Genomic DNA, 16807 nt, shown 5'->3' with positions numbered 1-16807 from the left:
TTATATAAAAATTAAATAAACAAAATATAATTAAACAAAACATTTTAAATAATTTTAATAGGATTCAAGTCACAAAAAGTATTTTTTCTGACCACAATGGAATTAAACATCAATAACAGAAAGATATCATGAAAACCCCAAGTATTTAGAAACTAAATAACATACTTTTAAATAACTTGTGGATCAATGAGGAAGTCAAAAGAAAAATTAGAAAGTATTTTGAACTTAATAAAAATGAAAGCGTACCAAAATTTGTGGGATACAACTAAAACAGTACTTAGAGAAGGAAATTTATAGCGCTCAACATTTATATGAAAAGATAGGTCTCAAATAATGGAACTCAGCTTCCATCCACCTTTTAAAAAACTAGAAAAAGAAGAATGAAGGAAGTTCAAAGTAAGCAAAAGTAAGGAAATAACACAGATCAGAGTTGACATAAATGGAAAAACAGAGAAAACGAGTGAAACCAAAGTTGATTCTTTGAGATATGCAGTAAAACTGTTACACCTCTAGCCGGACTTATCAGAAGAGACACAAATTACCAATATAGAGATGAGAAAGAAGATGCAAATTACCAACATAGGAGTCAGAGATGACATTACTATAGATTTTACAGATAATAAAGGATAAAATATTATGAACAACTTTATGCCAATATATTCAACTACTTAGATAAAATGAATAAGTACCTTAAAAGACACAAATTACCAAAGCTCACTCAAGAAGAAATAGATAACATGAATAGCCCTATATCTATTAAATAAATAAAAAGTTTCCCACAAAAAAGCCTCCAGGCCCAGAAAGCTTGAATGGTGAATTCTACCAAATACTTAAGGAAGAAAGAATGTCAATTCTACCCAAACTCTCCCATTAAATTGAAAAGAAGGCTAAACTATCCAACTCATTTTCTGAAGCCTGCATTTCTCTGACACTAAAGCCATAGAAAGACTTTCCAAAATTGAAAACCACAAACTAATATCCCTCGTGTATACAGATGCAAAAATTCTTAATAAATTTTTAGCAAATCAAATCCAGCAATACATAAAATGGATAATTCATCATTATTCATGGGGTTTATTCCAGGAATGCAAGGTTGGTTTAGCAATCAAAAAATCAGTGTAATTCATCAATATTAACAGACTGAAAAAGAAAAAAACTATATGATCATCTAAATAGATTTTTATAGAATAAGCATTTGATAAAATACAACATCTATTTTTTTTTTTAATACAACATCTATTACTGATGAAATAGAAAACTCTCAGCAAACTAGGAATAGAAGGAAACTTCCTCAAACTGATGAGAGAACCTATGAAAAACCTTCAGGTAACATCATACTTAATGGTGAAAAATTGAATGATATCTCCAAAGATCAAGAACAAGGCTACCGTGACTGCTCTCACTGTCATTAAACTGTATTCAACAGCTTATTAGAGGTTCCAGTGAATGTGGTAAGGTGACAAAAATAAACATAAGCATCCAGATTGGAAAGAAAGAAGTAAAACTGCCTCTATTCACAGATGATGACCTATGTAGGTAATCCAATGGACTCTTCAAAAAAGCTACTAAAGGGCTTCCCTGGTGGCGCAGTGGTTGAGAATCTGCCTGCCAATGCAGGGGACACGGGTTCGAGCCCTGGTCTGGGAAGATCCCACATGCCACGGAGCAACTAGGCCCGTGAGCCACAACTACTGAGCCTGCGCGTCTGGAGCCTGTGCCCCGCAACAAGAGAGGCTGCGACAGTGAAAGGCCCGCGCACCGCGATGAAGAGTGGCCCCCGCTTGCCACAACTAGAGAAAGCCCTCGCACAGAAACGAAGACCCAACACAGCCAAAAATAAATTAATTAATTAATTTTTTTAAAAAAACCTTTATATAGAAGGCAAAGGGGCTAGCATCTGTTAACTCCTTCCTTTGTGCCAAGCCCTTTAAAAAAAAAAATGCTACTAAAATTAACAAGTGAATCTAGCAAAGTTGTAGGATACAAACTCAATATATAAAAATCAAATGTATTTTTGTATAGCAGCAGTGAACAGTAGGAAAATGAAATTAAAACAATAGAACAGTAGGATAAACATATGAAATGTGTAGGGATAAGTCTGACAAACGATATGCAAGACCCGTATACTGAAAACTACAAAAAATTGTTGAGAGAATTAAAGACCTAAATAAATGGAGAGATATACCATGTTCATGGACTGGAAGACTCAATATTTTTAAGATGTCAATTCTCCCCAAAATGATCAATAGAGTCAATATAATCCCAATAAAAAATCCCAGCAGGCTGTTTTGGAAAACAGCCCCTGGTAATTTCTTAAAAAGTTAAATATACACCTACCATATGATTCAGCCAGTCTGCTCCTAGGTATTTCTCCAAGGGAAGAGAGAGCATATATCCAATACAAAGACTTGTACACAAATGTTCAAAGCAGCTTTATTTGTAGTAGACAAAAACTGCAAGTAACTCAAATGTCTATCAACAGGTGAATGGATAAAAAAATTGTGGTAATAATTATATCATTTAATACTACTCTGTAATAAAAACAATGATACATGCTATAACTTGGATGAATCTCAAAATAATTCTGTTGTTTGAAAGGAAACAAAGAGTACATATTCTATATATATATGTATATATATACAGATATATTTCTAGAAAATGCAGAGTAATCTATATTGACAGCAGGTCAGGGTTTCCTGGGGTTAGGGAAGGGATATGAAGTGGCAAGGGGGAGGAATTACAAAGGGGCACAAAGAAAATTTGAGGGGTGATGGATATGTTCATTATCTTGATTGTGGTGATGGTGTGTATAGGTGTGTATATGTCAAAACTTATCAAATTGTATACTTTAAACATGTAGTTTATTGTATGTCAATTATACCTCAATAGAACTGTTAAAAAAAGTAAGGGAACCAGGGCTCCTTGGAGAAATGCTGAATCCAGGGCTGAATGCAGGAAAGGAGGAGATGAAGCTGAAACATCTTCTTGTGCCAGAAAATCAGGTAGTACTCAAAAACTGATGGGAACATGTCAATAGAACATCGGAGGGGCTTCCACTGTGTGTGTCTACTATGTGTCTCAAAGTAGCTAATGACAATAATGGGTTAGAACCTATTGGTAATATAAGAATCCAGGTGTCCACACTAATATAAATAAATGAAAGAAAAAATAAACAAATGGGAAGAAGGAAAAGCCCTTCCCTGGAGTAGAATGCTAACTAGTAAATGTAGACGGAATGATGGAATTAGACCATTGCCTTCGATAACCATCTTAATAATAAATAATTAGGAAAGGATCACTGATGAATGCTAATACTCCCCACAAGATACTTATTAATTTCAAAGGGAAAAATTTATAGTGGAAAACCTCATAGACACTTCCTTAAAGGCATGGTCAAAGTTGCAATCACATATGATGGGACAAATTGATATCATGTGCCTCCTAAAACAAATCACTGAGAAGAACACAACATCACTTTTGTGGTGTTATTGCCAAAGTATATAATCTCCATATAATTATGATAAAACATAAACAAATCCAAAACGAGGGACATTTTTCCAAAATAACTGGCCTGTAGTCTTCAAAAATATTAAGGTCACAAAAGACACAGGAACTGTTTCCAATCAAAGGAGACTAAAAAGTCATGACAATTATGTGCAATGTGTGAACCTGGTCTGCATCCTGGACCAGGATAAAGGTTTTTTTGTTTTGTTTTTCGTACTGTAAGGGATGTTATTAGGAAAACTGATGAAATTAGAATACCATCTATGGATCAGATACAGTATTATATGAATTTTAATTTCCTGATATTGATTATTTTATTATTGTTATATAAGAGAATGTCCTTGTTCTTTAGGAAATATCCACTGAAGGGACATCATTTGTGTAACTTATCCTCAAATGGTTCAGGAAAAATTATCCATAGGTATAAAGAAAAAAAGATAATGGAAATACGATAAAATTCTGACATTTGGGGGATCTGGGTGAAGGGTACACAGGAATCCTTTGTACTATTCTTGCAACTTTTCTGTAAATCTGAAATTATTTCAAAACAGAATGTTGGAAAACATTAGGAGTATTAACTAAAAGAATCAAAACAGTAAGGACAATTTCTAAAGCTGAAAAAACAGGTAATGGAAAACTCAATCAGAGTAACAAATGGAAGGAGAGGTAAAAGAATTAAACAAAGTATGGCACAAAGAAAGCAGAAAAAAAATAATGGCAGGAATACTGCCACATATACCAGCAATGATAATAAAATGAATGCATTACACTCATCTATTAATAGACAGATGTTCTGATTGTTTAAAACCAAGTAACTCAAGATCTTGCTATATTCTATTTAAAAGAGACATACCTGAAACAAAATAACTGAGGAAGGTTGAGAATAAAGGGATGGAGAAAGTTATAACAGGAAAAGGATACTAACAAGAACTACAACATGCACCAAACAGGGAGTGGCAGAAGTTGCTAGCTGTCCTAATCCAAATGTCCTTGGTAACAATGCCAATTTTTAGCTGACAGAGCTATCTGACAGGCCTCCCTGGAAGCTTAGGTGTGGCCACTTGACTAAATTCTGCCAATGAGATGAAAATTGAATTGTTTTCTGGGGCTTTCTGGGAAGGTCACTTATTAGAAACTGGCAGAGCTGGGACCGGCCCCTTTTTGCCCTCCTACCTTTCCTCTTCCTTCTGGCCCTCAATGGAGATGTGCTGGCTGGAGCTCCAGAAGTCTCGTGGACCATGAGGGGACCTTAGGATGGAAACCATACACCGAGATGGTGAAGCAGAAGATAGGAGCCTGGGTCCCTGATAGTATCGCAGAGCCCTTGAATACCTATCTCCAGACTTCTTCTACCCAAGAAAAAATCTTTCTTCTTTAAACTAATTTTATTTATTATTTTTTTCCTAATATATGTAGTTGAACCTAATCCTAACAGGAATAGTAACATTCTTTATAAAGAAAGAATTCAAGGCATGTATAAATATATGCATAAATAAATGGGACAAAGAGGGCTACTTCATATTTTATGAAGGAAAAACATACCAGGGCAATATAAAAGTTATGAACCTTTATAACGAATGGGAAACAAATTCCCACTAACAATGGGTATTGTTAGTGCATTCTTTATGCACTAACAATACAGCTTCAAAATATATAAGGCTAACCCTGACTAAAATATAGGAAATAGACAAATTTAGTTATGATGGGAGGTTTATACATATCTCTCTCAATGAGGAAGGATATAAGGATCAGTATAACACAACTTAACAAGCTTATTCTAACAAAGCTATAAGGGACTTTTACTCAAGAGACAATATACATATTTTTCAATTCATATGAAAAAGTTACAAAAATTGACCATGTTTGAAGTCAGGGGTCAGCAACCTTTTTAATAGAAAGGCCAAACAGTATATGTTTTAAGCTGTATGGGCCACAGGGTCTCTGTTACAGCCACTCAGCTTTGCAGTTGTAGCTGGAAAGCAGTCATAGGTAGTATGTAAACAAATGGGTGTGGCTGTGTTCCAGTAAAACTTGATTTCCAAAATAGGCGCCAGGCCCATGTGGCCTACAAGCTGTAGTTTGTGGATCCCTGTTCTAGGTAACAGAGGAAGTATCAAAAAATTTCCATAAAGCTGATATCACACAGGCCACAATTACCATAATGTAGTGTTAAAAATGAACATAATAGCAAAAAATATCCCCCCCAACCTGGCCCAGATCTACACACCTGGACGTTTTTAAATGCATTTCTAAATAACTCTTGAGTTGAAGAGAAAATAAAAACAGAAAACACAAATGAGTTAGAAGTTAAAAAAAACCACTGGAACTACTATACAACAAAACCTATATAATGGAGCCAAAGTGAGGAGGAAAATATATGGCCTTAAATGTATTTGTTAGAAAGCAAGGGAGACAGAAAGTAAACTTAGTTTTCATCTCAAGAATTTAGAATAAGGATAACAATGAGAAGAACAATGCAGCAATAATAAAACATACAGAAAATACAATTAAGAAATTAATAAAGAGAAAAGCAGACATTTTTTGAAAAAGAAAGCAAAGAAATTGAGTTGATCAAGAGAACCTAAAGCTGGTCCTTTGAAAAGACCAACAAAATAGATACGCCTCTGGAAAGAGAATCAAGAAAAAAGAGAAAAAACAAGTAAACAGCATTAGCAATGGAAAAGGGGACATACTTAAAGAGAGATCACACAATCATCCACTCAAGAAATATTTACTGAATGGCTACTATGTGGCAGGCCATGACAGTCCCCACAGTCATAGAGACAACAATCTAGTGGAGAGACCATAAATAATGAATGAAAAATTAAATTACATTAGTGATAAATGCTACAAAGAAAATAAAACATTTAAAAAATAAAACTACATATTTCCTCAAGTCAAAAAAAAATGAAAAACTTAGATGAAACGGACAATTTTCTAGGAAATATAAATTACCATAATTGACTCAAGGAGAAGTAGAAAACCTGAAAAAAAAACAGAAACCAAAGAAGAGATTTAAATAGTGAGGAAAGATCTACACCCTCAGAAGGCATGAGGCCAAGATGGTTAAGGAAGAGAAATTCCAGTCAGATATAGCCTGTCCCAGAGCATACAACTACTACAATAATAAAATAAAACATAGCTAAAATATAGCTAAGAGAGGAATTTTCTTAAACAGATAAAGAATATCTGTCAAAAATCTACAATAAACATCACTTATTGGTGAATTATTAAAAACTGTCTCCCTGAACTTGGGAATAAAAAAGGATGCCTAATATCATCCCTGAAAGTCCTAGCAAATTTATAAGGCAATAAAAGAAATAAAAGGCATGCAGATTAAAAAGGAAGAAATAAAATTGTGATTATTCACAAATGACCTGACTGTGTTTGTAGAAGATTATAAAAACCCACACACTATTAGAATTAATAAGTAAATTAGCAAGGTCACTGGGCACAAGACCAACATAAACAAATCCATTTAATTCATATACACTAGCAAAAATTAGGAAATGAACTTTAAAAAATTATGCCATTTATAATAGCTTTACAGTATTTTTAAAATAAAGATCAAATAGCTAGGAATAAATCCAACAAGAGGTGCAAGGCCTCTATACTGAAAATTATAACATATTACTGAGAGAAATTAAAGACCCACATAAAAGGAGGGATATAACATGCTCATGGAGTGGAAGACCTCACTTAAAAAATGTCATTTTTCCCTGAATTGAGCGATAGACTTAAAGCAATCCAAATCAAAACCCCAGCAGGTCTTTTTCCTGTGGATATTGAAAAGCCAAATTCTGCAATTTATGTAGAAACGCAAAGGGCTAAGAATAGCTAAGGCAACATTTGAGAACTACACAGCCGGAGGACTCATGTATTGGGTTGGCCAAAAAGTTCCTTCCATTTTTAAAGTTAAAAATAAAAGACACATTTTTCATTTTCACCAAGAACTTTATTGAACAACGTATTCACCATTTTGTTCCACTACCTTTTGCCATTTTTCAGGCAACTTCATAACTCCATCTTCCCAAAACTTTTTATCTTTTTGAGCGAAGAACTGTTCCAGGTGCCTTTTACAGTCTTCCAGGGAACTGAAATTTTTTCCATTAAGAGAATTTTTGTAAAGACTGAAACAAATGGAAATCCAAAGGTGCAATGTCTGGTGAATACGGTGGATGAATCAGAACTTCCCAGCCAAGCTGTAATAGTTTTTGCCTGGTCATCAAAGAAACACGTGGTCTTGCATTACCCTGATGGAAGATTATGCATTTTCTGTTTAATAATTCTGGACACTTTTCCTCGAGTGCTGCTTTCAGTGGTCTAATTGGGAGCAGTACTTGTTGGAATTAATCATTTGGTTTTCCAGAAGGAGCTCATAATAGAGGACTCCCTTCCAATCCCACCATATACACAACATCACCTTCTTTGGATGAAGACCGGCCTTTGGTGTGGTTGGTGGTGGTTCATTTCGCTTGCCCCACGATCTTTTCCATTCCACATTGTACAGTATCCACTTTTCATCGCCCATCACAATTTGTTTTAAAAATGGAACGTTTTCATTACGTTGCAGTGGAGAATCGCATGTGGAAATATGGTCAAGGTTTTTTCTGCTAACTTATGTGGAACCCAAACATCAAAGCGATTCATATAACCAAACTGGTGCAAATGATTTGCAACACTTGATTTGGATATTTTGAGTATGTCGGCTATCTACCGCATGGGTGTAACGTTGATTGTTCTCAATTAATGTCTCGATTTGATGGCTATCAACTTCAACTGGTCTACCCGACCGTGGAGCATCATCCAGTGAGAAATCTCCAGCACGAAACTTTGCAAACCACTTTTGACACGTTTGATCAGTCACAGCACCTTCTCCATACACTGCACACATCTTTTTTTGCATTTCAATTGCGTTTTTACCTTTCTTGAAATAATAAAGCATAATATGCTGAAAATATTGCTTCTTTCTTCCATCTTCAATATTAAAATGGCTATACAAAAATTCACCAATTTTGATAAATTTTCTTTTAATGCATGCTGATTTGACAGCTGTCACAATGCAATCTAACAAAATTGTTTCGAATGAAGTTAAAGACAACTAAACGCTACTAGAGCCATCTTATGGAAAAAACCGAATGAACGTTTTGGCCAACCCAATATTACCACATGTCAAGACCTGTTGTAAAGCTACAGTATCAAGACAGTGTAGTACTGGTACAAGGATAGACAACAAACCAAGGATAGAACAAAGTAAAGAATCCAGAAACATCAACACATAAACAAATGCCTGATTGATGACAAAAAAAATGGTCTTTTCAATAAACGATTCTGATTCAATGGACATCCATGTGAAAAAGAAAATGAATCTTGACCCCCTGCTTCAGACCATACACAAAAATCAAATCCAGGTGTATTATAGATATAAATGTGAAAGGTAAAACAATGAAACTTTTAGGTAAAAAGTAGAACATCTGAATGAGCTTCGGGTAGGAAAAATTTTCTTAAACAGAACACAAAGAGCTCCAAAATGGGAAAAAAATGATACATATTAAAATTAAGAACTGGTATCAAATATTTGCAAACCATATATCTAATAAAGAGTTAATATCCAAAATACATAAGGAACTCCTAAACAGAAATAGAGTCACAGATGTAGGAAACAAACTTATGGTTACCAGGGGGGAAAGGTGGGGGGAGGGATAAATTGGGAGATTGGGATTGACATATACACATGATGCCACTTATATGACGAATCTAAAATAGTCAAACTCAAAGAAGCAGACCATACAATAGTGGCTGCCAGTGGATGTGGGTAGGGGAAAGAGGAGTAGTTATTCAATGGGCATACAGTATTGTGCATTTCAAAATTTGCTGAGGGTAGATCTCACATTGTCTTCTTACCACAAAAACAAAATTATATGAAACAAAACAAAAACAACACAAGGAAACTTTGGAGGTGTTGGATATGTCTATTACCTGGATTGTGGTGATGTCAGCCCTATGCCTGATTTATATGTAGGTTCTAGATCCTATGTAACCCAATAAAGGCAGAAGCAAAAATTTAAAAGCAGAGTGCAGATAAAACAAGGATAAGGCTCAGGAATTCAAACAGTGCTTCTAGTGAGGACTTTGGTAATCTTGTCCATGCCTTCTTAAGTTAAATAGATTCGGGATTTGACATTCTTAAAAGGGGACACAGAATGAGCACTGGCCTTGCTCTTGCCCAGCCACGTGGTCTTGGATGAGCCCCTTTATTTCTACAGACTCAAGTTTCTGAAGGACACTCAATGACCTTTTAAAGTACTTTAGGCTCTAATGACTGAGAATTCAATTATTCTTCTCTTTTCTTCCATTCTGATAGCATTCTTCCTTTACAAGATCAGCACCATTTATTGAGAATGCAATGAGAAACACAGTCTAAAACTTGTAGAACACGGAGAATAAGTTTCCAGCTAAAAATAGATTTTTTCAGATCTCTAATCTTCACCATGTTACAAAAATAAATTTGTTCTTCATACTTAAAATGTTTCCCTTACAGCATTCTGGAGTTCAGAGAAAAGCAGTGCTCTTTACTTCAATTAACAGTAATCACCAATCATCCATAAAGAATAATATCATCAACAAGAACAGATAGTTACCTAGAGGAATTAATAAGCAGTTGTAGACACTTTCAAAAATGAGAACACGAGATGCAGTATCCCACTTTTGCAGTCCCCGCATTTGCTTTTCATCTAGTGAAACAGCTACTGTCTTTTTCTCTTCTTGAAAGAATGGAGACTGAAAAAACAAAGAGGCTTTCACATCCTAATTCTGCTTCTGTTACCTTTTATTTATGTTCGAGCTCTCATCTTGCATGTAATTTTTTTTCAGCTTTACTGAGGTATAATTGACAAATGAAAATTGTATATAATTAAGGTGTACTTCTTAATGTTTTGATATATATTGTGAAAAAATCACCACAATCAAACTAATATATCCATCCCCTCACATAGTTACCATTTTTGGTGGGGAGGGGCACGGTGGTGAGAACACTTAAGATTTACCCTCTTAGCAAATTTCAAGTACACAATACAGTATTGTTAACTACAGTCACACTGTTGTATATTAGATGTCTAGAACTTACTCATCCTGAATAACTGAAACTTTAACCATCATCTCCCCATTTCTCCCTCCCCTCAGCCCCTGGCAACCACCATTCTACTTTCTGGTTCTATGTGTTAGACTATTTTAGATTCCTCATATAAGTGGAATCATGCAGTATTTATCCTTCTGTGACTGGCTTATTTCACTCCAGGTTGACCCATGTTGTTGCGAATGGTAGGATTTCCTTCTTTTGGGGGCTTAATATTCCATTGTGTGTGTATGTTTGTGTGTGTTTGTGTGTGTTTGCACACATCCCTGATGACTGATGATGTTGAGTACCTTTTCATATACCTGTTGGCCATTTGTATGTTTTTTTTTTGAGAAATGTCTATTCAGGTCCTTTGCCCACTTCTTAATAGAGTTATTTGGGTTTTTTGTTACTGAGTTCCTTGTATATTTTAGATATTCACTCCTTATCAGATACACAGTTTGCAAATATTTTCTCCCATTCCATAGGCTGCCTTTTTACTCTGTTGATGTTTCCTTCGCTGTGCAGAAGCTTTTTATTTTTTTATTTTTTATTTATTTTTGGCTGTGTTGGGTCTTCCTTGCTGCGCGTGGGCTTTCGCTAGTTGCAGCGAGCAGGGGCTACTCTTCGTTGCGGAGCATGGGCTTCTCATTGCGGTGGCTTCTCTTGTTGCAGAGCACAGGCTCTAGGTGCGCGGGCTTCAGTAGTTGTGGCACACGGGCTCCAGAGCGCAGGCTCAGTAGTTGTGGTGCACGGGCCTAGTTGCTCCGCGGCATGTGGGATCTTCCCAGACCAGGGCTCGAACCCGTGTCCCCTGCATTGGCAGGCGGATTCTTAACCACTGTGCTACGAGGGAAGTCCCAGAGCTTTTTAGTTTGATGCAATCCCACTTGTCTATTTTTGCTTTTCTTACCATATCAAATAAAAATTCATTGCCAAAACCAGTGCCAAAAAGCTTTTTCCCTATGTTGTCTTCTAGGAGTTTTATGGTTTTAGATCTTACATTTAAGTCTTTAATCCATTTTGAGTTGACTTTTTGTATATGGTGTGAGTAAAGGGTCCAATTTCATTTTTCTTGAAGTGGATACAAAGTCTCCCCAAAATCATTTCTTGCTTTTATTGTGTATTCTTGGCAGTCTTGTCGAAGATCAGTTGACCATAGGTGTATGGGTTCATTTCTGGGTTCTCTATTCTGTTCCATTGATCTATGTGTCTGTTTTTTGTGCCAATACCATGATGTTTTGAATACTGTAGCTTTGTAATATCATTTGAAATCAGGAAATGTGATGCCTCCATCTTCATTCTTCTTCCTCAGGATTGCTTTGGCTATTTGGGGTCTTTTGTGATCCCATATGAATTTTAGGAGTTTTTCTTATTTCTGTAAAAAAATAATGCCATTGACATTTTGATAGGGAATGCACTGACTCTTTAGATTACTTTAGGTAGAATGGACATTTTAACAATATTAATTCTTGTAATCCATGAACACAAGATGTCTTTCCATTTATCTGTGTCCTCTTTAATTTCATTCATGAATGTTTTTATAATTTTCAGTGGGTATATATGTCTTTGACTTTAGTTTATTCATAAGAATTTTATTATTTTAGTTGCTATTGTGAACAGGATTGCTTTCTTAATTTCCTTTTTGGATAGTTCATTGTGTATAGAAACAAGACTAATTTTTGTACGTTGATTTTGTGTTCTTCAACTTCACTGAATTTATTAGTTCTAACAGCTTTTTTGTTGAGTCTTTAGGGTTATCTGCACATATTATCATGTCATCTGCAAGCGGAGATAAATTTTACTTCTGATTTGGATGCCTTTTATTTCTTTTCCTTGACTAACTGCTCTGGCTAAGACTTCCAGTATTATGTTGAATAGAAGTGGAAAGAGTGGGTATCTTTGCCTTGTACTGGATCTTGGAGGGAAAGCTTTCATTTTTCCCCCCACTGATTATGATGTTAGCTGTGGACTTTTCATATATGGCCTTTATTGCATTGAGGTAAGTTCCTCCTATACCTATTTTGTTGAGAGTTTTTACAATGCTTTTTCTGCATCAATTGAGATGATCATGTGGTTTTTATCTTTCATTCTGTTAATGTGGTGTATCATATCGATTGATTTGCATATGTTGAAACATCCTTATATCCCAGGGATAAATCCCAATTGTTCATGGTGTATAATCCTTTCAATGTGCTGTTGAATTCAGTCTGCTAGTATTTTATTAAAGATTTTTGCATTTCTGTTCATTAGGGATATTGGCCTGTAGTATTCTTTTCTTGTGGTATCTTTGTCAGGCTTTCATATCAGAGTGATGCTGGCCTCATAAAATGAGTTTGGAAGTGTTCCCTCTTCTGTGTTTTGGAAGGGCCTAAGAAGGATTGGTATTAATTTTTCTCTGAGTCGTAGAATTCATCCATGCAGCCATCTGGTCCTGGACTTTTCCTCCTAGTCCATCTTGCATATGTCGCCCTTCATGTAATTTATAGTTTATGCCAGTAGTTACTTCCCTCCTGGATATATCACAAAGATGAATGGGTATTGTTTTTAAAGTTATTTTTCATTATTATCTTTCTGCATGGTGGGAGGTTGGCCTTATCTGTAAATACGCAATACCTATAAGCTTTGGAAATGTTGTTGCATTTAGGGAAGGGAGGATTTTGCGCAATTGGAATATTTTTAAATTATCTAATGCCTCGCAACATCTGTAAGATACTGGAAACATTCCACTTTTATCCCTTTTGAAAAAGACAGGAGTACAAACTTCAAAAAGAATGTTTATTAATACAAGGTGTATAACTGATTATATATATGTTATTGCACTAATCCCCCAAAGTATAACCCGTCATTATAAGCAATTAAATGTTAAAGTAACTCCCTCACAGTATTGTGTGACTTTCAGCTGTTCTCAACTGAAAAAAAAAATTAGCCAAATGCTCATTTACTCTTTCAATTATCTATTCATTCATTCAATTAATGTTTATTCTGTGCCTATGTTATATTTTCTGTTTCTGTCCAGGCTGCCCCTTTCATGAATTCCTAGGTCCCTTAAATTTCCTACCACAATGTTTATTCTTTGTACTTTCTGGTTGAATCTTGCATTACAGTCTTTACTACTCAATACATTTGAGATTCTCTTATGAATACGGACTGCGGCTTTTACTTCTTTGAGTTCTCTCTACCACTTCCTGTATGAAAGATACTGCTCTCAATATCCTTTAAGTATCTTTCTTAGTAAACAGAAGCTAATTTTTAGCTGGTACGTTGCCTGTAAGCTGAAATATTTCTTAGTATCTCTTGCAGCTAGTTGTTACCATATAATTGCTAGCCAATAAGACATTTATGAAAAGGTTATATGTACAACCAGGGAGATTCCTTAAAAGGAAGGTTTTGGTTTTTTTTTTAACTTCCTTCCATTTTCTGTTTAGAATATCACTGTATGTCTGAAATTTTAACATCTATCTTGGACTATTTGGAGACCCTGTAAATGGAGCAATAAGATATAAGATACCTATTTCCCTAATAACAGCCATTTACTGTCTACCCGTTTACTTTTTTTCCATGATGGAGAATTAAACTTTAACTTTGCTGAAGGCATTATTTTTAGAGTTTTTGCTTGGTTCTCAACCAAATGTAATTTTAACTAATACAACCTAATAAATTGTTATGCACATGTTATGGACCTAAATAAAAACATCCTGATTATTTGACTTTAATTTTGGGGCTATGAACATAGGGTTTAATCCAAGGACTATATCCATGTATAATATGGATGCTATTCATATAATAATAAAATGCTAGAACTAAAAAAAAAATATGAAAAGGTTTTCAACTTTATTAGTGGTCAACAAAATGGAAATTAAAGCCACAATGCAATACTACTACACACTTACCAGAATGGCAAAAATGAACAAGACAGACATTATTAAGTATTGGCAAGGATGTGGAGTGAGAGGCAGTAAAGACACTTTAGGAAAATTGTTGGCATTATCTATTAAAGCTGAACATATATACATACGTATTCCACTCCCAGGTATGTATCCAACAAATGTACATATGTTCACAACAACAAGAATATTCATAGCAGCGCAATTTGTAAAAGACTTTTAAAAACTGAAATTATCTCTTAATAGTAGAATGAATAAACAAACTGTGGTATATTCAGACAATGGAACACTATACAGCAATGAGAATTTCTAAACTATTGCTTCATGTAACCACACGGATGAACCTCACAAACATAATACTGATTGAAAGAAACTAGACCCAAAAGAGTACATACTGTATGGCTCCATTTATATATGGTTCAAAAATAGGTGAAAGTAACCTATAGTGCTAGACATCAAGATAGTGGCAAATCAGGATTCCAACCAAAGCATCTGGCTACAGAGCCATGTTCTTAATTATTATGCTATATTGTCTTTCCAAAAAAGAGAAAAAAATCCAACTCATTTTATAACTTAATAAAATAATCCTGATACCAAAACTAGACAAGAGGAGCCCAAGACAAGAAGAACACTTTAGACTAATCTCACTTATGAACATAGATGTAACAATCTTAAGCCAAATATTAGCAACTAGAATCTACTTTGTATTAAAAGAACAATAATACATCATGGCAAAGTAGGGTTTATCTGAGGAATGAAACATCAGTTCACTGTTTTAAAAGCTTTCAATGTTGGAAACTTTTAAAACAATGAAACAACCACATTGTCATCTCAGGAAATGACAAACAGGCATTTGATAAAACTTGAGACATTCATGATTAAAAACTCTCAGTAAACTAGAATTAGAAAGAAACTTCCTTAACTTAAATAAAGGAAGAGAGGGTGTCTACCACAAAATCATAACAAACTCATACTTAATGATGGACAGAAGTATTCCCATTAGAGTCAGAAAGAATGATATTTGCCACCCAACTCTGCTATTCAACTTTTATAGGTCCATACCAATGAAATAAGAACGCTCCTGAAAAAAAGGATACACACACACACACAAATATTGCAAAGAGTCAAACCTGTCATTATTTGCAGATGATATGATCATCTACTTAGAAAAAACCAACATAACCCACTGACTCTACTATTACTATTAAGAGTGTTCAGCACTATGAACAGAAGAACAAAAACTATGAATCTAATGAGAAATACTATAGTAAATATCTGTTGGTTTTGCTGCCATGTATTCTGTCCTCCTTCTGGAAGTAGTACCTCTGAAAGTAGGATTACCAAAACCCTTTCTCCCTCGAGGTGAGGCACTGACCTCGGATTCACTTTCTAGTTTGGTTGCCCTGGAAACCTGATGAAGGTGGGTGGTCAGCTGTGGGATGGGCGGGCCTGCTTCCGGCAGGTGTCCCGGGAGGTACCCTGCGCCTGGTCTGGGAGGGCTGCGACTGCACATCAACACCTGCTGGGAGTCACAGCTCAGGGTCCCTGAGTGCAGTGGGCCTATCGTTCCTGGGCCCTGACCCTGGCTGGGACCGAGGCTACACACAGGGAACAAAGACAGAGTGGTCCCTAATTTGGGACATGGGGCTTCTAAGCCATAGTGGCTCCTGTTCTCCCCCATCCCCCCCCCATATGCTCTCATTTCTTCACACCTGAGCTGTTAATGGGGGCAGAAACGAGCCCTAGACAGCTGAGAATGCTTGCTGATGCCGGCCTGCTGGCAGGCTGGGTTTCTTATTCTGCAGTCTGCAAAGTTGAATATATACGGGTGCCAGGATGGCCTATTTGGGTTTTGTGAGTGTGAACCATCTAGCTGAACCTGCTGATTGAACAGAGTGGATGTGGCAATATGCCAGTTTTTATTGTGAAGAAAATGTCAATATATTTCTGAAAAAGATAAAACGACATGAATGAAGGGAGGGACATACACCAAGTTCATGGATGGAAAGACCCAATGCTGTACAGGTGTAAGTTCCTCCCTAAATTAGTCTATAAATTCAAAGCAATCCTAATACACAACTGCTGACTACGAGATACTTTTGAGGAAGTAGAATGGCCTGTGTGGAGAGTAAGTGCCCTACCAAGTCCAAATCCTGGAATAGGTTGCATTTACTGAGTCTTCCCCTTTGCCATACATTATCCTAAGTGCTTTATTTCCATTAATTCATCTTACCCTCACAATAACTCTAAGAGATGAGCGGTGAATTAATATCTCCATTTTACATATAAGGAAACTGACATA

The 16807-nt window shown here is 35.7% G+C and overlaps 1 protein-coding gene across 3 annotated transcripts in view; it reads right to left on the bottom strand.

Moving 5' to 3' along the window:
• BRCC3 (BRCA1/BRCA2-containing complex subunit 3) overlaps positions 1-16807 on the bottom strand; it is a 69728-nt gene that overhangs the window by 21397 nt on the left and 31524 nt on the right. For 2 of the 3 annotated variants that reach the window (XM_061177908.1, XM_061177909.1), the window contains one exon: positions 4678-4752. The exons of the other annotated variant lie outside the window; for it this stretch is intronic. In XM_061177908.1, the coding sequence (XP_061033891.1) occupies positions 4678-4752 (75 nt within the window). The remainder of the gene's footprint in view (positions 1-4677; positions 4753-16807) is intronic. 3 annotated transcript variants of the gene reach the window in all.

The sequence above is a fragment of the Eubalaena glacialis genome, chromosome X (assembly GCF_028564815.1).
Source record: "Eubalaena glacialis isolate mEubGla1 chromosome X, mEubGla1.1.hap2.+ XY, whole genome shotgun sequence".
NCBI classification, from domain to species: domain Eukaryota; kingdom Metazoa; phylum Chordata; class Mammalia; order Artiodactyla; family Balaenidae; genus Eubalaena; species Eubalaena glacialis.
Note: the sequence above shows the minus strand (reverse complement) of the source record. Positions and strands in the feature narration are given on the sequence as shown.